Genomic DNA, 22,442 nt, shown 5'->3' with positions numbered 1-22,442 from the left:
TATTTCTATTCAAATATATAGGCAATCACTGAAAAAACATATCTGAAACACACCTTACACCTTAAAGAAATTCAGCGAAGAACGTGCCTCTCCGCAGCGGAAAACTGTACAAAATAATGTCAACGGCAGGTAGTAAATTATATTCACACACTTTTCTGTTTAAGTGTTTCGCGTTGCCGTGTTCAAATCTTTCAAATATCACTGTTATTTATGTGGCTATATTATTTAAGAATACAGGAATAGCACATTCGCAAATAACTTCGCTCAACAACTATGAATGTCCGATTTCAGGATAACTGAAGTGAGGATAATAACGCAATACAGCCACTAAATAGTCACTTATAGATGCATCAGGATTTTTGTGCACAAATGGTTGTGCTTTCAATACAAAATCATGAAGAAATTTCAAAATCCACAGTGGCAAATCAGATAGGTACTGCAGCCTGTTGTTTTAATCTCTTATATAAATCAAGTCCATTAGCACTGTTTGAACACCTTGGTTGTCAAAAGAATCAAGCATCTTGTCCGGCTGCAATGTTGCTATATTTGTGCTACTGACATGTATGTCGAATCAATTTTTTTATCGATAACTTGTATTTGTCAGTGGTACCTGCATTAAAAATCGTGCATATCTGTATACGAAGGGTCTTTTAAATATTACAGGGCTGTTATTACTTCAGTCGCGAAAATATCTTTCGCGCGCAACACATTCATTTTCTTAAACTTAGACGGCTCGATGTTTTTGCATGTAAGAAAAATGAACCTGTTTCACAGTTTCAATTGATTGCATCTGATAAAGTTTCCTGATAAAAATCACCTTTCATTTCCTGGGAACCATCAAACACAGACATTTTAGTAAGGAATTTCTTACTTTTCATAATGTGCCATTTGTCGAAAGCAAGAAGAGCCATTTCACTATCAACAGGATAACAGATCTTCGGTTTAATGTATTCTGAAGAAGACATTCTTAATATCCTGCTAACATTAGTCTTACGATTGTCACTCACAATGTGCAACACGAAAAAACCGCAAGCTTCGAATTCCTTTATTGTTTTGAGTGTTAAAGTATGTAGCTCTGTGCCCGGAAGCCTCTTAAACAAGAAAAAATGCTGCTGTAACCTTCATTTTGTAGTCAAAGTAGAAATTATAAAATGAGAAAAGGTTACTGACTAGGGTAATTCGATTTCTACTTTCGCTTGCATGACAGTCATCTTCAGTAGTTTTTATTCGCTTAACATGGAATGAAGCGTCTTACTGTTGAAAGGAGGTGTCGAGTTTCTTGTCAAATTTATAACATCTGTTGCTCTCTGGACTACCAACAATCACAATCTCTCTTCTTCATTTAGGCACTGACTTTCCGCTAAGAGGAGCTCCTTTACTAAGAGTATTATACCAGTCTCGCAGTTTATATCTTCTATGTAGCGTGAAAGTGTGGATTTATTGGGCGTGGCAAACATATCGTTTCGATGATCTTGAATTGAAATTCGGCGAGAAATTCCATTTTGAAGTAACATTTAGCCATTTATGACGTTGTTACTTGTTGAAAGTAAATTCATGAAACGAAATCCCACTTGCCGATCTGCTTTTCATCTTACATTAAGGCACACAGTAGTAAACAATATTATGTACCTAAACATTAAAACGGTTCACGGTCAACGAAAGAAGCCAAATAAGGTAAACACAGGCTCAAATTACACCAGCACTACTAGTAACGATCACTGTGCGTGTCTCGTCAAGCAGACTAATTGCAGCTTTTCAGCGCTCCAAGCGCCTGAACTTGTTACTACGCTGTGTTTGCTCGTTTACATGTGTGACTGGGCGAATGAGAAGGCGTATTAGTGCAGTCATAGTAGAGGGCGATGGCCATACTGATCAATGACTAAACATCCCATAACGCATGGAGATGGGTCGGAGTAGGGTCCAGGATATGCAGATCCCTCTCCACTCAATAGGATTGAGGTCTGGTGACCTTTAGGCCTAAGCAAGAATACTCATGTCTGTGGAATGTTCGTGGAACGAATTGGCCACAATTCGGGAGCGAGAGGCCGGTGCATTGTCTTGCTACAGGAAAAGGTTTCCTGCAGAGTGCGAGAGGCAAATATATTGGTGGACATGATCAGACAGAAGGTCCCTGTAACATTCGCTGGAGAGGGATGTAGGCAGATATATCACGGGTCCCATTTCATCCCACATGAACAGTACTCGCACGAGGACACCACCACCACCACCACCACCAGCTGAGCTGTAACCTTTTGGCAAGAGCGATCCATTGTCTCACAAGCTGGGTGACACGCTCAAACCATTGTCGTCGTGTACCAACTGGCACCTCAACTCATCTGACCAGGCAAAATTTTTTCCATTATTCAACAGTCCTAGGCAGTGTTTCCTTTGCCCATCTCAGTCATTAGCTCTTCTGACATGCAGTAAGCAAAGGTTAATCTGTGGAATGGAGACTCCTGTAGTCTACTGCAAGCAGATGGTTCTGAATGGCATAGCTGCTAACAGATCGTTGTTGTCTAGTACTGAATTCACTAGTGATCTGCTACCAGTCTATAATATAGTTGGTCCATTATTGGACATTATTGGTATTATAAATTTACTCATTCAGAACAAATATTTCAGGTTCCCTATGAAAATCAACATCTTGACCATCATAAATATGTTATACAAATATGTTGTATTCCATGACAGTTGACTGTGGTAGTGGTGATACTCCACGAATCCACACTGGTTCATGCGTTCATGAACGTACGATTCGCTGGTAATTTTCGCTATTTTTTGTACCTCTCCTATTTGTCTGAATTTATGTTATATGTTGTTCTTACCTTAATTGTTTCGGTCTGGTTACTTTCGTTAATTTATTGTAAGTTCCCTTCGATGTGCAATCATGTCGCAGCTCATGCGAACACTGCTTGCAAATTTTCTTTCTTCTCTTCGCTGGCTTACATCATTCTTTCTTGACTGTTGATTGGGTACATCACCTTGACATGACTGTTTGCGTCACCGGCAACTTCCTTTCTGATTGGTACTGAGAATGCAGTCTTCCGCGCTTTTCTATTTTTTCATTGGTCATTTCAGTTATTTGGCTTTAGCCTTTGTTATATTAATTAATTGGAAATTTTTAAAATATTCTTTCTGGGCTCCCTTTTCCTCACTATTTTGTACTTTTTGTCAAGATTTTCATGTACAGGTTTATAATTATTTCCGTTAGTTTTACAGCACTATATTGCGTCCTGGAGTTTTCTACAGCACTATTTAAGGATCAAGTCTACAGGAATGCTGCACCTTCACTCTCCGGGTCTTACCGGAATCACCGCTAGTACTCTACGGCAGCTCCTATGTTGCACTTTCATTTAGGCAACATACTTGTCCACACGCATTTGGAATAGTGGCTTCTCGTCAACATGTACTTCACTACATTCTGCTCGAGGTCAATCACCTCACCTTTCGCTCATGTGTTGAGCGCTAAAGTATGACTCATCAATCAACGTTGCAGCACTCGATGTTTGGCTTGGCCGGCCTTTGTATTTTTCACTTCAGACACGAAATGAACACCAGCCTAGGTTTTGGTTTTCTTCATAGCGAGATATGCGCTAACCTACTGAGATTTTATTGACTATTTTAACCAGTCGTATCTAATACTTGGCATGGACACATTTTATTTGTATGTCGGCTGGTTCGTCTATGAAGGTTTTTAATTGCAGCTTACTACTGGATAATGAGGCTACTGGACAAAGGTCCTTTACAATTTTCTTTGAACTTTTTACTCCCCGTCAGAGAATTGAGTGCTGTAAGATCCAATTTAAGAATTTCTGATCCAAATTGTAACTTTACGATGTAAACTTTTGTTACCGAAATTTCGTACATTCAACTTTGTTATTTTTGATAACTTTAATATTTATCTAAATATTCATGTTAGGTATTTAGATTCAATTATTAGTCTGATTTTGACCAGCTTTCAGATTAATGTGATCACTCAGATATTCTGAATTTCTCAGGTGTCGTAAGACAACAGTCTTACTTATATTGGCATTTTTATACGCACAGCTGGTAGCTACTTTTTGCTCAAGGCCATGCACTCAATATAATTTCAATCATTAATTATTGTTAAAGCACCGCCATCTCAATCTCTATATACTGCCTGCTCTGTGCCGCGAGAATTGCGTTTACCGCGACATTGCAGATGGCAGCACTTACCGCACCCAGAGCACATGTTGGTTAAATGAGAGTTCGTCCGCAACACCAATAAAAAATGAAAAAAAATCCTTAACACGTTACTAATTGAGAAGATAAGGCGCATACAGAAACTAACATTTCACATTTGAGCTTGGCTTAAGATATAGATACGTAAAATGTATACAATCACACCAGTTACAGTACTTATATTAGGATCACCCCACTACTTCATGGTACATACAAATTTCAGAATTTTCTCGACACGAGTAACGGAGCACCTTTTCAGTCCTTTTCTTACTGTTATTTACCAGCAGTGCACTATTTCACTGACCCTTTGTTCATGACCAGATTTCAGGATACGTTTTATAACACATAACGCAGTGCGTGCGTAAGTCATATCATATCAACACCTAATCTCACAGCACTAAATAGAGCTTCTATTGCGTCTCCAGAAAATCATCTAGTGAGAACATAAAATAACTGATTTCGTAACAGATAAGAGACACATTCCACTATAGATTTCACAGTTAGAGAGACAGCATCTGCCGTCTCATTAGTCAGACACTTCAGTTTTTCACGTTTCGATTCTAACTGAATTATTTTAATGTACTCGATGAAATCATCATTCAACAATTGTAAGTATTTTATCTGCTGGTGAATAGAAATGCACACAATCTGGATTGTTTTGCCGAATGTGCTGAGTTCTGTCAATGACGTCGTGAAATGTGAAAAATTTGCAAATTCTGTCGATTCCGCGTATGAAAACTCTAAACATGTATTTATAAACGGGCATGGTTTTCTTTCATGAAACGAATAGCAGCAGTGACTACTAGGGAAATATTTGTACAGCAGAACATTCATATTTTCCAAATTCCTCTATTTATTCGTAATACCGAACAGGCTTGGATGTCAAGTCTCTCTGGAGGCGATGAACTTCTCTCACATATTTGGAGGTGATGATGCCATTGCTGTCATTTCACTGTTTAAGAACTGGGACCTCACATTTATCAAATGGTAATAGTGAAAACTGAAAAGAAGCTTACGACTAGAATAGAATGGACGAGTTACTACACACGTTCTCACTTTTCCCTCTCCTAAATGTTTAAACATTGGCTCTATGATTGTCAGACAACAGCATTAATCATTTTTGAACTAAAAGGGATAGATCAGAGACAAATCTTTAATGAGGAAAGTCCGTTTACAAGAAAACACAACAGTTTATTCGCGAGAGCAGGAGATTTATCATTATCCATGCCGCATACACCTTCAACACTAACCACGCAAACGAACTTGTCACTGGTTCGGTCGTAGAGGAGCCGTACCTAATTAGCCATTTAATCGGCAATCATTGTTACACTCCTTTCTGTTGGTCTGAGAGTTTTACATTCAGCTCTAAGTCTTTCTTTCACTAATTGGGAAATCCCGACAAACACTATCAACACTTTCCATTTAGGATAGGGATTTGATCTTAAAGATGAACGGCCTTTTTTTTCATTACATTTAGCTGTTTCCTTTACTTTATCCAGACGATCCATTTCTGGGTTGTCTTCGAATTTCCTCTGTAGTCTTACAACGTCATTATGGTTAGTCATCAGCTGTCATCACAGTCTCAGAATTCTCAATCGGAGCCTCTACTGTCTGATTTTCTGATCACTGCTGTCATTCTTACTCGTTTGAATATTGACTTTAATTGAGACGTCATTGTTCGCATGAATTTCGTACTCGTCCTCCAATGTATTTCCCGCGGTTGAAGAGCTTGTTTCATCAAGATTTCTTCCGAAGAAATATCTTGTCGCTGTCTGGTCTTTCATGGAGCTATTTTTCTGGTTTGAAGGTAATGGGGATAATTCGAAGACCGACTAGGCACGCTCTCTGGCTTCAATATATATGTTTCTTTTCTTTTTTTCTTTTATCTCCATCTCTAAAATTCAGGCTACAAACACAAGTATAATCGGATGGAATCCATTGACTACCCTTGGTTGATGCTTGCCTTGATAACTTTAAGCCAATTTTCCCCAAGTTCTTTACTTGGGAGAGATTTCAGAAATCCTCAACTGAAGAATTCGGATTTCTTCCTATGATATACTGTACAGAGAGGAACACAACAATTCATCATTTTACAACCAGAGACAAACACATAATTGCTCGATGCAAACGCATTGAAACTCAAGAACGTGGGTACGGAGGTAAGTTGGGTGCGTTAGCTGACGCCCCTAGCGGAGGTTTGTGACACTAAGAGCTCACGCTGAGAAGCATGTTAACCGCATAGCATAGAGCAGGCAGTATATAGAGTTTGAGACGGCGGTGTGTTAAAGTCCCTCTAGTCTTTATTGTTATATTTATATTATTAATATAATAAACGTTGTAACTGCTGATCCCCTTTTCTTATTTCCCGAGAAACTTGCAAACCCTCTCCGTCCATTCCTAGTTTTCTCCACATGGTGCCGAAACCCAGGACAGCAGATTTCTTTTTCCTATTTTGTACTAACTTGAATTATTATTGTTTCAAAAGATTATTTTGAAGTTACTTTCTACTGGTTCCTGATGCAGCCTGCAGTTGCTCCAGTTAACCCGGATGCCGGCATGCTGTCGAGGACAAGCTGATACGAGCTTGCGCTGCCTACAAGGGACAGCTAAGCTTGTTTTGTAAGTTCCTTACCAGCTGGGAAGATGAGACTTGCAATGTTGACAATCTTGTCCAAAGGTTGAAAAATTATGAGGTGGCTTACAGTCGTTATGATGAAGCCCAAACGAATTTAGGAATTCAATGTCCGGAGCAGTCAGTCAATCGGGAGGAGGTTGAGAACCTTTATTATGAAGGACACGCTCAAGCAGTTCAAATCATTAGACATCTTACTCATTCCTTGAAGCAGGAAGAACTTTCAAATTCCACTCCCTGTTCAGGATTGTTGAAAACTCCTGATAGTTACGCTCAGGTCTCTTTGCCTAAAATTCAGCTTCCCCATTTTCACAGTAATGAAGACTAATGGGATTCCTTTTTTGAATTGTTTGACTCTTTAGTCAACCAGAATGAGTCACTTCCTGACATTCAAAAATTTCATTACCTTCATTCTTCGGTACAAGGTTCGGCGTTGAAACTCACCGAGTCTCTTTCGCCTACTGGTGATAATTATAAAGTTGCTCTAGGGTTATTGAAGGAACGTTATGCTAACCCCCGTCTGAGGATACATCGACATAAGCAAGCCCTATTTAATTTACCTGCTACTAGAGTAGATAAGGTTCAAACCTTCAGAGCATTATTAGATACTGTCGAACTGCACGTTAAGGCTTCGGCGATATTAAATCAACCGGTTGAACACTGGGATACTTTTTTAGTACATTTGATTTCTTCCAAATTTGATCAGGATACTTTAAAAATCTGGGAGTTTGAGATTTCCAATTCTCAAACAGTTACTTATAAAAATATAATTCAATTTCTAAAGCAGAGATGTCAGACTCTTTCAGCTGTCGATTTTCAAATGAATGGCCAGCCTTTAAAATTGACGAATAAACTTCCGCTGCCCTCAAAGGTCTCTTAAGATCAAATCATTTCCAAAACCTCAGGTGTTGAATGTTCAGACCGAAATTTTGAAATGCGGGTGTAGTTCAGACAGCCGTTTGTTGTATTTGTGCCCTAAATTTAAATCGCTGTCCATAGTTGACAGGAGGCTATTTCTTCAAGCAAATAAGCGTTGCTTTAATTGCCTATCCAGCAATCATTTGATGAACAAATGCAACTCTACTAATTCTTGTAAGCATTGTGGCTCTAAACATCGCTCTTTAATACATCGCCACAACAAAACAGGTGTTAATAATTCATCGGCAGATTCTATTCAAGACAGTATTCCATCTGCTAGTGCACAAACTTTTACTTAAGGTTCATCCTCTTTGCAAGGTTCTCAAGAATTGCATTCAAATAAAGGATTCTGGAGGTCAATGGAACTTGGTTCGATGTCTGTTGGATAATGCCGCCACTCACGACTTTATTAGTGAGAATCTGATAGAAAGGTTAGGATTACAAAAAATTCCTACCGATGTGGAAGTCACAGGCATCAATAACAACAGAACATCTTCCACTAGTTTTGTGAGAATCTGTGTTAGGGATTCTATTCAAAGCAATGTGCTTTTTAATTTGAATTGTTTAGCTATGAAAGTTATTGGTAGTAATACACCTCTTTCCTTTGACATTAAAGACTGGGCCATTCCCCCTCAAGTTTTTTTCAGAGTGCACCTACAGACCTTTTATTAAGTGCAGATATTTTTTGGCAAGTAGAGAGAGAGATTTATATTTTTAAAAATCATCCGTTCTCCAATGAGGGTGACCATTTGGATCCGGAATACAGTTTCAACTTGAATGGAGTTTAAAAATATCAAGAAATGAAAATTTAATCATTGAAGCTGTTATCTTCTTTTTTCCCAGGGTTAGTGGGGGAGAAATGTCTATCACGTTATCAGGTACAGATGGAAGTGAATGATTTGCAGAGAGTCCCTCAGTATCGTATTACTATTTTTTCTAACTCAGAATGGAACTTTCAAGTTTTGTAGGAAGTTCGATGTCTTTTATTTTTATACTTTTTTATACTTAGATGAAAGGTAAGGCAAGCATGGAATATAAATAGCTTGCTGAAAAGGTACAAATTATGCCTAATGTGTTTGCCCGTAAAACTAAGCTGGGATGGATTCTCACTGGGCGTCTTCCTAAGAATTCTATGACTATAAAACCCCAATGTCATTTCATTTCCACTCAGGATCAACATAATCTGGAAAGATTTTGGAAATAGAAAAGGTGATCAAAATGCTTCCAAAAGGAAAAAAGCAAAGAAAATCAATAACACTTGAGAAAAGCTGGAAGTAATAAAGTGATATGAATGCAATGAGTGCACTTTAGACATTACAAGAAATGATCATAATTAATCCATACTGTCAACCTTAAGCAAGTTTTAAGTGTGATTGAGTAAACTCAACCTTTAAACCAAACCCCATGGCACTACAGCAAAAAACAGTTAAAAATCCCTGACCTGGTTGAGAAACAAACCCGAGGCCTCTGGGTAAGAGGCAGGCACGCTACCTCTACACCATGGGGCCGGCAAACTCAACCTTTACAATACTTTAAAAAGAAAAAAATATTCCTGTTTTTCAGGAAAGGGACATGTTTCATTTCTGTTTGAGAGACTGTAATAGACCACTAACTATTGCTCCACTGTTGGGTGACAATTGTAATCTACTGAAAATATCTGCCCTGCTGTTGGACTCTAATTTTAATATTTAAAAAATTTACTTCATTGATCAAAATATTAATTTTTTGAACCATAATTGAACATAAATATCACTTGACAACTTCCAATGAAACAAAATTCAAAATGATTCAACAAACAAATGACGATCCTGATGGTTATGATAATAATATATACATTTGTTGAAAATGGAGGTAAATGGGTGCCAGAGGTCACCACAAAATTTAGAATATTAACAGCTAACAATTGGTAGAGCATGGGTCATATTCACACAAGGTGAAAAACTGGTATTCTGTTGATTGGGCCTTACCTAACCCCCTGAAAATTAATAAGTGGATAGGAACTGAACCTAGGTTCTCCAATAATTGAAAATGAGCCATCTCTACTCAGATCTAACTATTATCTGTACATAAGCACTTCCACACCACAATATGCATGTAAGATAGAACACACTCGATAAATATTCACAACTGCTGGAAAACTCCCTATATACATTCAACATAGAATAAAGGAGAAAAGCAGTGGGAAAGTGACAGCAAAGATTCTACTACCATTTGTAGTGAGCCTGATGACCAATAGTTACAAAACACATATTTATATAATTGCCTTTCAGTGTCTTTGTATTAACACAAATTGCTAGCTATCACCATCAACACATGGTATATTACTTTTGTGGCGGCTTCTGTGTTGGCAACTCGCCTGCCGCATTTCATTTAGCCATTTTCACAGTTCGCAACGTGCAGCTGCATCCTTTATTATAGTCAGACAGAATATGGCGATCAGCAGCAGTAGACGCATATTGGTGTATAACTTTAGTTACTGTACATGTGTAAATGCATTTATTCATGTGTAATGAATATGTTAAATCACCTGAGTGATGTGCTGTGTCTGCTCGATTAGGGCAGTCTGGTCCTCCATTTGACTTGTTTATTTTTGCTAGTGGCTTTATGTAGCACCGACATAGATAGGTCTTATGGCAATGATGGGATAGGCCTAGGAATTCGAAGAAAGCAGCCGTGGCCTTAATTAAGGTAGAGCCCCAGCATTTGCTTGGTGTGAAAATGGGAAGCCATGGAAAACAATCTTCAGCGCTGCAGACGGTGGATTCGAACCCAGTGTCTCCTGGATGCAAGCTCACAGCCGTGCGTCCCTAACCACATCGCCAACTCGCCCGGTAAAGACAGGTTGATTCATCAGTCGCAACATAAAATTTCGGTCCTTCTGGGTTGCGATGAGGATCATTGTGAACTATGAAGTTAAACATTGAACAATGTTTTAGACATCATAAAATTGTTATCGTCATGAACTGCTGCCTTCAATCGCCATTTGAACATAGCAACAAGCTTGGTGCAAAAAGCATTGTGAACAGTTATTGTAATGAAGCACCAGAATGTTGTGCTTAAGACTAACTACTACGAATATTTGAATGCGTTATATTAAGATTTTTAGGAAGTCTACATTGCTTTGTAACTGTTTTAATATCGCATGTAACAATCTGGAATGTTACCACATGTTAAAGCACCAAGTCTTGTGACCTGTTTACGCCAGTTTGTATCCGATACCCTGATGTTCAAGATGTTAAATATTGCTTGAAATTCGGACTCCAGTTAACATTACATCGCAGACGTCATCCTTTGGACTTTCCAGTCACCTTGGCCATGTGGTTCCAGTGGTAATGATTAATGATACAGCACCACTATGTACTGTAAGTCTGTTCAGTTTGTCTTCATTGTTGCTATCTTGACTAGGGTGGACATCCTGCCTAATATCCTAACCCTACTGCTAGCACTTTCCGTGTTTAAAATTCGCAGATTTGTCATGATTTCTCATAGGCACTATAAAGTACTGTAGTAATAATTTGTTGGGCCGCTTTGTGTATTTTGCATATTTTAGGACGTACGTGACTTATTATAGGTTATTTCATGCTTGTATGCATCTACCTACATTGTCGGGTCCATTCAAATACAGTCGCTCATTCCGGCAATGCGAAATGAATACAGTGTACTGAGCATAAAGTTTACTGTTTGCATGGTCACCACTGTTGTAGGATTGACTTCTGTTATTATCTTGTTTGTAATTGATTACCCGAACTATTCATCATGGTGTTTGAATCCGAAGAAAAGGATGTTCAGAAACGTGGCCTGCTTAAAAGATCATTAACTCATCCTGAAAATTACTTGAAGCACGACAACAACCATCACCAACTGATTTCCAGGTAAAATAGGCTGCCGGAAATTTGGAAGAAATTCAGTTTTGGTAGGGAGTATCTAGAATGTGAATTAGACTCAAAATCTAGTGAATCATTTTGGAGAGCATGATGAATTTCAATACAGATATCATGCAATAGTTAGTAAGATTCACGAATTTCTTTGCTCCTTTGAGAGACCCCCAAGTCCAAGTAATGCATCCATTATTTCTGATAACTCTACTTGATCCAACTGTAGCTTGAAACTTCCTCCCATTGATTTGCTTGTTTTTAAAGGAGATTTGTCAAAATACTTAAGTTTCTCTTCAAGGGTAACTTAGTGATTTGTCAGATAACCTGGACATATGTGTTGAGAACTTTACTGTTGCTTGGAATTTTAACTGATGAAAGGTACAATAATAATAAATACTTGATTGTTTCACAGCATGTAAAACATCTGCTCAATCTCCATAACTGTAGAAGTGGATCTTCTTTTGAATATCACGAATTGATAACCCAAGTAAGATCTAACCTTAGTGCTACTGACAGTTTGGAAGGCCAAGTTCCACTTCATGAAATTTTGCTATAGGAATTTATTCTAAATAACATCAAGTCCAACCATAGAAGTGAATGGGAAAACAAATTTGCCTCCACTATATTCCAACACTAAATAATTTGATTGATTTCTTGGAAAGAAAATGTCAAACATTAGAGCTAACAGAATCCAAGAAACCTGGTATTGAACAAAAATGAGAGTTAAAATCCAACCTAAAGGCACTACACATTACTTACAACAGCACTTGAGTTGTAGGTTTTGCAAACTTTATAATCACAGCATTTATGATTATAGAAAGTTCAAATAAGCAAATATTGATCATCGCAAGTTTGTGAGGGAAAATAATATCTTTGTTTTTTCTGCTTCTCATGTTTCTAAACAGTGTAAGCACAACAAGTGCCCACAGTGTGATGGACCCAACAACTTATTGGTTCACAGGAACAAACAACTCCCAATAAAAATAATAATATAAATGCTATAAGTTCTGTGATTGTTTCACCCACCATTATGAAGGTTGTTTCAGGACTAGACTGTAATATTTTGCTGAGCACAGCCTGCGTAGGGGTGAAAGATAGTTCAGGAGAGGTTGTACTAGTTAAAGTTTTGGTAGATTCTGCGAGTCAGTTATCCTCTGTGACTTCTGATCTTAAGAAGATGTACAATATTATAGGGAAGGATCCACCTTTCAATACTCCGTAGTAAAAAGTAGTTACAACCTGTTTATTGGGACCGGTTTCAACACAGGTTGTAACTACTTTTTACTACGGAGTATTGAAAGGTGGATCCTTCCCTATAATATTGTACATCTTCTTATTTCTCTATTCAATACGGAACAATCATGAAGTTTTTAACTTTAAACTTCTGATCTTGTCAAGAAGCTTGGCATCCGTACAAGGGCTCGTCACCTACCTATTGTTGGTATAGCTAATGCGAATGTGTCGCCTGTAAACTCCACATGTAACCTTGTTTTGTTCTCTAATGTCTCAGATTATACAATGAAGTTGAACTGTGCAGTAATAAAGTCCAATTCCTTTGCGGGAAATTGATTGTTCCACTTGGGTTATTCCTCATGATATTATTTGGAGTAATAGGACATTTAATCAGCCTTCTACTGTTGATATCTTGCTAGGAGCTGATGTCTACTATCAAACTGTGTCTTCTATTATTTTCCACAAGATAGGTTACATTGACTTGTTAGATACCAAATTTGGTTGGGTATTGTCAGGCACTTCCCTGAGTCGCGCGTTAAGAATAAAGCCAAGGCTTGTTGTGCCAATCTTGTAAAATTTGATTCTATTGAAACATAACTCCAAAGGTTCTGGGAGTCTGAAGAACATCATCAACCAGTTCTTACTCCTGAAGAAAGGGCTTGTGAAGAACACTTTGTGAATAATGTTCAAAGAGATGATTCTGGTAGGTTTGTTGTTAAACTTTCTATTTGTGCTGAAGTGTCACCTGTAGCTGAGTCTAACAAGGGAACGTTGATGATGTTTAAGCCTCCGATTGCGATGAAACTTGCCACACTTTTTCCTTCTCCCCGCGCCTGCCCGTCTGCTTAGCTGTTGAATGGGACCAGCACCTATACTTTGCTTCTTTTTGTACTATAATTATTGACATCCTTTAAATAACATTCCTTTTCACAAATTATGATAATAAATAACCTAAACTAATATATCCATATTTTATTCAAATATTATACTTTCATTCCTCTTGTTTTACCAGTTCGTACAATAGCCATTTTAATTTTTACACATGTAACTGCCATTGTACCCAGAAGACTGTAGATACTCATGGCTGAAAATCTAGTGATTTTTGGCATTGTTATGCTCTTGGTAACGAGTGAAGAAACTGCATCCTGTTTGGCCTACGTAGCTCACCTGGCACTGAGAACAATTCAACTTATAAACTAAGGAGTTTGCAAATCTTAGGCTGGTATTAACATTGTGATGGTTATAAAACATAGTAACAGTTATTGTTAGTTGTCTTGAACGCTATATTGAGATTCTGCCTTTTGAATATGTTTGTAATCTGATAATATTATCATTATTGAAGGTAAATATGGTGTAGTTTTCTTTTTCCATTTATTACTCCTCAATAACGGTAGTTGGTGGTTTGTTTTTGGTTTTGTTTACAATTTTGTGAACAAAGACACTACTAAACCCATTCCTAATATCCAAGCTATAGATCGTATTCATCTGTTTCTTGAAATTACTTGCTGATTTGTACCAAGCACATCGTAACCTCTTTACATCTGCGATTGCCATCCGAAAACAAGTAATGGACTCCCTGCAACATGCTGTCATTATCAAAGGGTAGGAAGGGTCCACCTATTCAATACTATTAGTTTGTATATTGTCTTGTAACACTGAGACTTGTTTCGACCCCATATATATTGGGTCATCTTCAGCCATGCTGCAATTGAAAGACATGAGCACACATATAACCTATAATGATACAAACACTGATATGACACAATTTATAGTCTTAATTTAAACCATTGATGAAGTCTGAATAACATATCTACACTTTAAACTAAATAACACATCAAGAGTGTTGTGGTTGATGGCAAACTGTTTTGTCATTTCTACAGCAGCCATTGTTTTTGAGTTGATCTGGGAGTTGGTATCCTTTTCTGTGTAAGTGAGCAACTTGACTGATATTCATGTTTGTTCAATAGTAATATGGGTCAAGACTTATGTAGATTTAAAGGGAGCATCCATACTTTGAATAGGTTTTTCCTTATCAATGTAGTGATCTATTGTTTAATTTATTTGGAGGTGAATGTCCCTATGTTGTTCATAAGTTACATGCACACCAGTCTGGTGTTGGTATCCGTACCAAGTGCACGTAACTTATGAACAACATAGGGACATTCACCTAGAAATAAATTAAACAATAGATCACTCCACTGATAAGGAAAACCTATTCAAAGTACGAATGTTCCCTTAAAACTACATACGTCTTGACCCATATTACTATTGAACAAACATGAATATCAGTCAAGTTGCTCACCTACACAGATACCAACTACCTGATCAATTCAAAAAGAATGGCTGCTGTAGAAATGACAAAATAGTTCGCCATCAACCACAACACTCTTGATGTGTTATTTAGTTTAAAGTGTGGATGTTATTCGGGCTTCATCAATAGTTTCAATTATATCAGTGTTTACACAGAAAAGCATACCAACTCCCAGATCAACTAAAAAACAATGGCTGCTGTAAAAACGGCAAAATAGTTCGCAATCAACCACAACATTTTTGATGTATTATTTAGTTTGAAGTGTAGGTATGTTATTCAGACTTCATCAATGGTTTAAATTAAGACTATAAATTATGTCATATCAGTGTTTATATCATTACTGGTTATATGCGTGCTTATGTCTTCCAATTGGAGCATGGCTGAAGATGACCCAACATATATGAGGTCGAAACTAGTCCCAGTGTTATAAGACAAAATACAAACTAAAAGTATTGAATAGGTGGACCCTTCCTTGATAATGATTAACTGTCAATAAGGACCATAATGAAATTCATAACTTATGATGCTGTGTCATCCCGCACCGCTGGTCGGGGACTAGCGGCAGCCGGACTACGCAATTAACGTCCTGTGCATAGGCTGCTGTTAATACTACAATACAAACGTCTGCATTTGGAGTGGTGCTGTGACCAGGAAGCATGGACTGGCGATGAATGGCGCCTCATTGTATTCAGCGATGAATAAGGGTTCTGCACTCCTCCTGATTACAATCGTCTGCGAGTATGGTAGCAAACTGGGAAGAGGTCCCATTCTTCCAATGTTTTGGAAAGGCACAGTAGTGTTACTCCTGGCATCATGGAATGGGGAGCCATCGGGTAAGACTTCCGGTCAAGACTGGTAGTGACTGAGAGGGAACTCTTGAAGGCACTTGATGCAAAAATATCATGGTGCCATTTTTCAACATGACAATGCTCATCCACACATGGCACGTGTCTCTGAACTGTCTGCGTTATGTTTAGGTACTCCTGTGGCCAGCAAGATCCCCAGATCTGACCCCGACAGAACATGCGTGGGACCAGCTCGGACATCAACTCTGTCCCACTTCCAGTATCAGGATATCACGGAATAGTTACAATAGTTGTGGGCCAGCTTGCCTCAGGAGAGGATACAATGGCTTTATGACACCCTTCCCAACCGAATCAGTGCAAGCTTCCAGGCCAGAGGAGGTGCAACATCATACTGATAAGTGGGCTCATATGGCCAAGTTCTTTGTAAATTTGAGTAAATTTTGTAATCACTGATTTAACATCACATACCACTCAATACATGAAGTTTCATTTTGTTTTCTCCTCCCCTTCTGAGTGCTTCGATATTTCTGTCAGGTAGTGTAAATGATAGTAACTGACTTTCAACAGCCCCAATTATTCACAGAAAGCTTCCAATCACTTCCCATAATACTCATAAACACAACTTGTAACATTCCTCAATCGATCAGTTGATTGCCTTTGTAACCCGTCTACAGTATGGTCTGTTACATTACGAAAGTAGTGGCTCTACTGCATAAAGATTGTGTGGATAGATATACTTACTGCGCGTAGCTGCCATTGAAGATCACAATCGTTCTTTTTATGCAAAGTCTTCCACATTTTGTCTATAACCTCACCACGGCCAAAACCCCTAATTGTCTCCGCAGTGTATGTGCAGTGTTCAAAACCCTGCAGAAAGCAAACAATTACATATATATTTAAAAAACAGGACCATGAAAATACAGCTGAAACCGGCACAAACATAATTCTGCATGGTTCTGAATTAAGTGCAGGCTTTTAGAAGTTCCAGAGAAATAGCAATAAATTACATAATTATAATATTCTAATCGAGAGAGAATCCACAAGACATAGCTGCCCTATAACAAGGGGTACCATATGGTAACAGTATCAAATACATAGTAATTTTTGCACTATTTATCTTAGGACAAAACAAGCTTACATATTTTTGAATTTGAAAATTCTCCTGTTGTATAACTATACCCTATTAGGAAAACATTTTTCTTCACATATACCGTATAAATCGTGATTTACCATTGACAATTACATAAAATATCTAAACAAATAATCTTTTAAAAATGAAACAGGAATACCAAAACAAAGGAAGAAATTAAATGAAAATTTTAAGACAGATCCTCATGCACCAAATAATAACCCAATCCCCTCCCAGCAACTGGCGGGTAAGTAATTAAAACAAGGTTTGTAGTGTCTCTTCTTTTCAAAATCAACCTTTATGGCCTGCCCTGTTACTCTCAAAGCTTATTGTTGGATAAATAACAATGCGATGTTCCTATCAATCACAACAATGTCTGCAAGGCCTGTTCACATTTTCCCTACTTCTCTACCCCAAGTACTCTTGCTGTAATGTGTGCATGTACAGTAGAGAGCTTACCATCTGGCTAGTTATTTCAAGTCTGCACAAATTCGAGAAATATTTCCAATTGCCTCCAAGAAAAGAGGCTGTTTACTGATTCGCTGTCAGTCAGAGCTTGTACCACTTGAGGTTCATTACCTTCGATAGTCAATATGGCAAAGTCTTTTAGGAAAATAATTCTACCGTCCTGACCAATCGGGCTTCATGACAAGGCTACTTCGGATACGGTGGGTAGCCAACTGAGAGACAGCAATGATTCAGAGCATTTGCAACCAACTAAATTTAAGAGGATAAAACATCAACACCAACTTTTAAGCTCCCTATAATTTACAATTAGAATAAATTCCTGTGCAGAACAGTATTCCTATTAAAATATCTGGTAATACCAGCATGGAGATGTATGATGAATGCACATTTTTCTTATATTACGCTATTTGCAGCAGAGATTACAGTAATTTTTACCCCTACTTACAGTATGTTGATGAACATTTTCTTGTCATCTTGTTTACATGTGGATCACCCGGTAGATCACTCTGGAATGCTTCCCTAATTTCCTTAGTGATGCTATATTATTTCAAAGCGTATAAGAGACATGCATGATTTTCAGGACATTTTAAACTGGGCATGGCCCGCATATTAGTTGCCATCTAGCTTTAAGACTGACCACGCTGGACTGCATTATTTCTAATGATGCACTGTAAAGCGCTCCTTGATTTTGTGTTTGTAGTGAATAGATGTATAAGTAAATGTGAAGTGTAGATCATGAATATTAAACCCCAAGTGAATCTAATTATAACACAGATGGAAAAAAGTGAGAGTGTAATGCGTAATCTTCCTCCTGATTATAGTGATAGAAGTACACACCTTTCAAACATGAACATGAATCTGCAACGGGGCAATAACATTATTATTATTATTATTATTATTATTATTATTAGAGTCCACGAACTTCCTACGGTGTTGTAGCAGGCGGAGAGGTGATACTCCGACGTGGCATGTCCCAGGCGGCGGATAAGGGGGTCCTCACCGGCTTGCTGGCGGACTTGAGCGAAATAAAATAGCTCTTGCTTACCAAACATACAACCTCCGTGGTTAACAACCATAGTTGTAAATCAGAGCTTGTACCACTTGAGGTTCATTACCTTCGATAGTCAATATGGCAAAGTCTTTTAGGAAAATAATTCTACCGTCCTGACCAATCGGGCTTCATGACAAGGCTACTTCGGATACGGTGGGTAGCCAACTGAGAGACAGCAATGATTCAGAGCATTTGCAACCAACTAAATTTAAGAGGATAAAACATCAACAAAATAACTACATTGCAACATACAATATTAATTCTCTCTGTAAAACTGGAAGACTTAAGACTTTTACAGATGAATTAGATACATACATACATAGATACATACATAATCACTGTAGACAGTTATGCCTTTCAGTGTTCAGTCTGCAAGCCTCTGAATTTACTAAGCGTCGCCACAATCCTCTATTTGCAACCAGTGCTGTGGCCTCATTTAGTTCTATACCCCTTATCTTTAAATCGTTAGAAACGGAGTCTAACCACCGTCATCTTGGTCTCATTCTACTTCTCTTACCCTCCATAACAGAGTTCATTATTGTCCTACATAATCTATACTCTTCCATTCACCTCACATGACCCTACCACCAAAGCTGGTTTATGCGTACAGTTTCGTCCATCGAGTTCATTCCTAACTTAGCCTTTACCTCCTAATTCTGAGTACCCTCCTGCCATTGTTCCCACCTGTTTGTACCAGCCATCATTCTTGTTACTTCTAACAATGTAAACATTTGAATAAAGGTTACACCTATTCAATACAAATTATATGTAGATATTAGTTTACACCATGTTATTTATTTATGGTACTGGTATCGACACGTAAGAGTGTCGTTTTCAGCCTAAAATTGCAAAAGGAGCGAGTATGTTACAGTTGACAATGTACATACAATATGATATAATATATATATATAACAATGATTTCACACTTAAAAATAAGGGATAAGTAAAATATATGGTGATGTTTCATAATGCATTGCAAGCATAATAGTCGCTTGTGATTATAAAACTGTTACTGATGTCACACATTCAGTGCTGAGTTGATAATATATGAGTTTAAAATCTTGATGTACTTATTAAAATGTTGAAGTAAGATTAAAGTCCATTTCTCTGTTGATGTTGGTAGAGGTATAGATCAAAGTCCAGTTATCTTATGTGATTAACAAGATCTTCTAATGGTTATTTATAATTGGCACGTAATAAATGGTGGATTGAATGCGGTTTTAGTTGAACTAAGGTTGTCTCAGTTCAATGTGGATAGTGAAGCCTAAAACGAAGAGTAAAAGCTAGTTGGATGAGTAAATTACTTAGATGGGGCAAGAGAAATTCATGGCAGTGTGTAATGAAATGTGGGACTCACCTTGATCAGCGTGCTTTATTGCTTGTTGTATGGAGAGGAGATGTGGACTGAGCGTGTGTGGGCATGGATAAGTCAGGTATGTGGGAAGGTGAAGGGGAGGGATGAGAGGTAAGAGGGCGGTGTTTAAGGCGGATCGGGGGACAATGTGGTGGTGGCGTGCAGCGCGAGAGAGTATTGTGCAAAGCATAAAAGATTGATCGTTAATTTGTGAACATAATGCCTTTAGAGACTTTGATTGAAAAGTCAAAAAGAATGTTAGGTTTTTCCAAAATTTCATTAAGGTTTAGAATGGGGTTGAAAACTTGGTCCAAATGAATAAAACAGTTTTCTGTAACATCAAGCACGGGGCCTTTGTTTATATTCTTAAGTATTTCTATGTCCTGATCTATAGCGCTGAAACTATGTTTCAAGTCATGAATATGTTGGCCTAATGCCGAAAACCTGTTGTACTGTACTTGATGGCATTGACGTGCTCCATATATCTAATTTTAAAGCTTCTTCCGGTTTGGAAAACACATGAAGAAAAACAGTTACTGCATTTAAAGCAATATACACCTGACTTTGCAAAGTGGTCGGTTTTATTTATTGACTTAGGGAGTTATGCACTACTTCCATATTTGCATTGTTGGTTCTGTATGAAATTTAGGTTTCTTGAAGACATTGACTATACTGTATACGTTTTTGTTAACGGTGAAGGTGGAATATACGGCTGGGTTAGGTCTTTCTTTTGTTAATTTTGACTTTGGTCAATGCTTGGATTTGTTAATAATTCGTTCCATGAATGAGGAGTTGTATCTGTTGTATTTGACAATGAAGCGAATGGTATTAAATTCTTTCTCGAGGTTTTCTTTAGATAGTGGTATGTTTTAACATTCGGTTTACCATACTGTAATAGGTGGCGCACTTATGTGTATGCGGATGAGTAGAGTCCTTTCTGATGGTTGTCAGTCTTTGCGTTGGTTTTTTACAAATTTTATATTCCAGTGAGGAAGTAATTGTAATTTGTAATTTTTACTGAGAAATTTCTGGATGAATTGCACTAAGTTTGTATAATGGGCTAGGTCTATAATTAATGATGGGGCGAAAGGGGACATTGGTCTTATGGATTTTAGGAAAGGCTTTAGCGGTGGGCAGGCCGGGATTCATGTTGACTAATCGTGTTTTTTCCTGTTCTGTGAAAAGAAATGATGTATTTTTTAAGGTTTGTTTCAAAAGGCATTGAATTTGCTGGGTCGGATCTTTTTTAACTGTAGAAAAGGAGCAATTATTGAAAAAACTTTTAGTTTTTCCAATGCATTCAGTTTTTTCCAAAACAACAGTAGTATTACTGTTACAATTTATTAAAATTCGTATCCACCTTATTCAATACATTAAAATGCTGTTAAGATGAAATTACAACATATATTTTATCAGAATTAGTTTCAACGCCTTATTTTGCGTCATCATCAGCTGAATAAATTCTAGGAAATATTAGGCAAACATATAAGTTTATCTACGTAATCTTGGTTCAGTACGGACGAATTATGAAATTTATCTACTTAACAGTAGTATTACCTTTATCGGCCTTTGTTATAATAAGGTTATTATCTTTAATTTTCTTTTTGAGTTTAATGATATGTTCTTGTTTGATGAAGGATTCTTTGTTTTTGTTACTATTAGTAAGTGTTGTTTTGTTTTTTCGGTTATGGATTTTATTTAATTTCCTTTTCACATCTAATCTGACTTCATCTTGTAGGTCTAGAGGCATTTTATTTATGGCTATTTCTGATTCTATGACTAAAGTGGTGGCTGTATTGATTTTGTTTAAATTTGGCCAACTGTGTTTCGGACCTTTTTCGAGGATCTCATTTTCCTTGTATATTAGTTTTGTTTTTGACAGGTTAACAACTGGGGGGTGAAACTGTTCGGTTAGGGAGTCATGATTACTAAGTTTATTGGTATTTTTTTATGGTAGTCCCACTTAATGCTGCATTGTTCTTGAGATTGTTAAGTTTCTTCTCACGTGTTAGTCATTTTTGGGCTAACACTTCAAATAGTTTATTGCTGACTTTTGTATGGAATATATCCCGTTGAGCTTTAGTGAGTAAGCACACTGCTTCTAGGTGTGTCTCATAATGTCTGTTATTCCAAAAGATCTTTTCTTGTATAAAAATTTGATTTTGTTCTTAAGCCAAATTTTATATACTTTAATTTGGGTTCTCGAGTGTTGAGAAGAGTTGCATTGTTTTTTCGTGTTAACTTGAAATTAGGAGTCAGATTGTATATCTCTTCTCAGCACTCGAGAACCCAAAATAAAGTAAATAAAATTTGGCTTAAGAACGAAATAAAATTTTTCTACAAAAAGAAATCTTTCTCTTGAATAACAGACTTTATGAGCCACACCTTGAGGCATCGTGCTTACTCTCTAAAGCTCAATGGGACATATTCCATACAAAAGTCAGCAATAAACTATTTGAAGT

The 22,442-nt window shown here is 37.5% G+C and overlaps 1 protein-coding gene across 2 annotated transcripts in view; it reads right to left on the bottom strand.

The window, feature by feature from the left end:
- LOC136875558 (uncharacterized) overlaps nucleotides 1–22,442 on the bottom strand; it is an 83,156-nt gene that overhangs the window by 27,390 nt on the left and 33,324 nt on the right. For both annotated transcript variants that reach the window (XM_068228068.1, XM_067149108.2), the window contains exon 3: nucleotides 16,720–16,845. In XM_068228068.1, coding sequence (XP_068084169.1) covers nucleotides 16,720–16,845 — 126 coding nt within the window. The remainder of the gene's footprint in view (nucleotides 1–16,719; nucleotides 16,846–22,442) is intronic.

This window comes from Anabrus simplex, chromosome 6 (genome assembly GCF_040414725.1).
Source record: "Anabrus simplex isolate iqAnaSimp1 chromosome 6, ASM4041472v1, whole genome shotgun sequence".
In the NCBI taxonomy this organism is placed as follows: Eukaryota; Metazoa; Arthropoda; class Insecta; order Orthoptera; family Tettigoniidae; genus Anabrus; species Anabrus simplex.
This window is presented reverse-complemented; position numbering and strand designations above follow the sequence as displayed.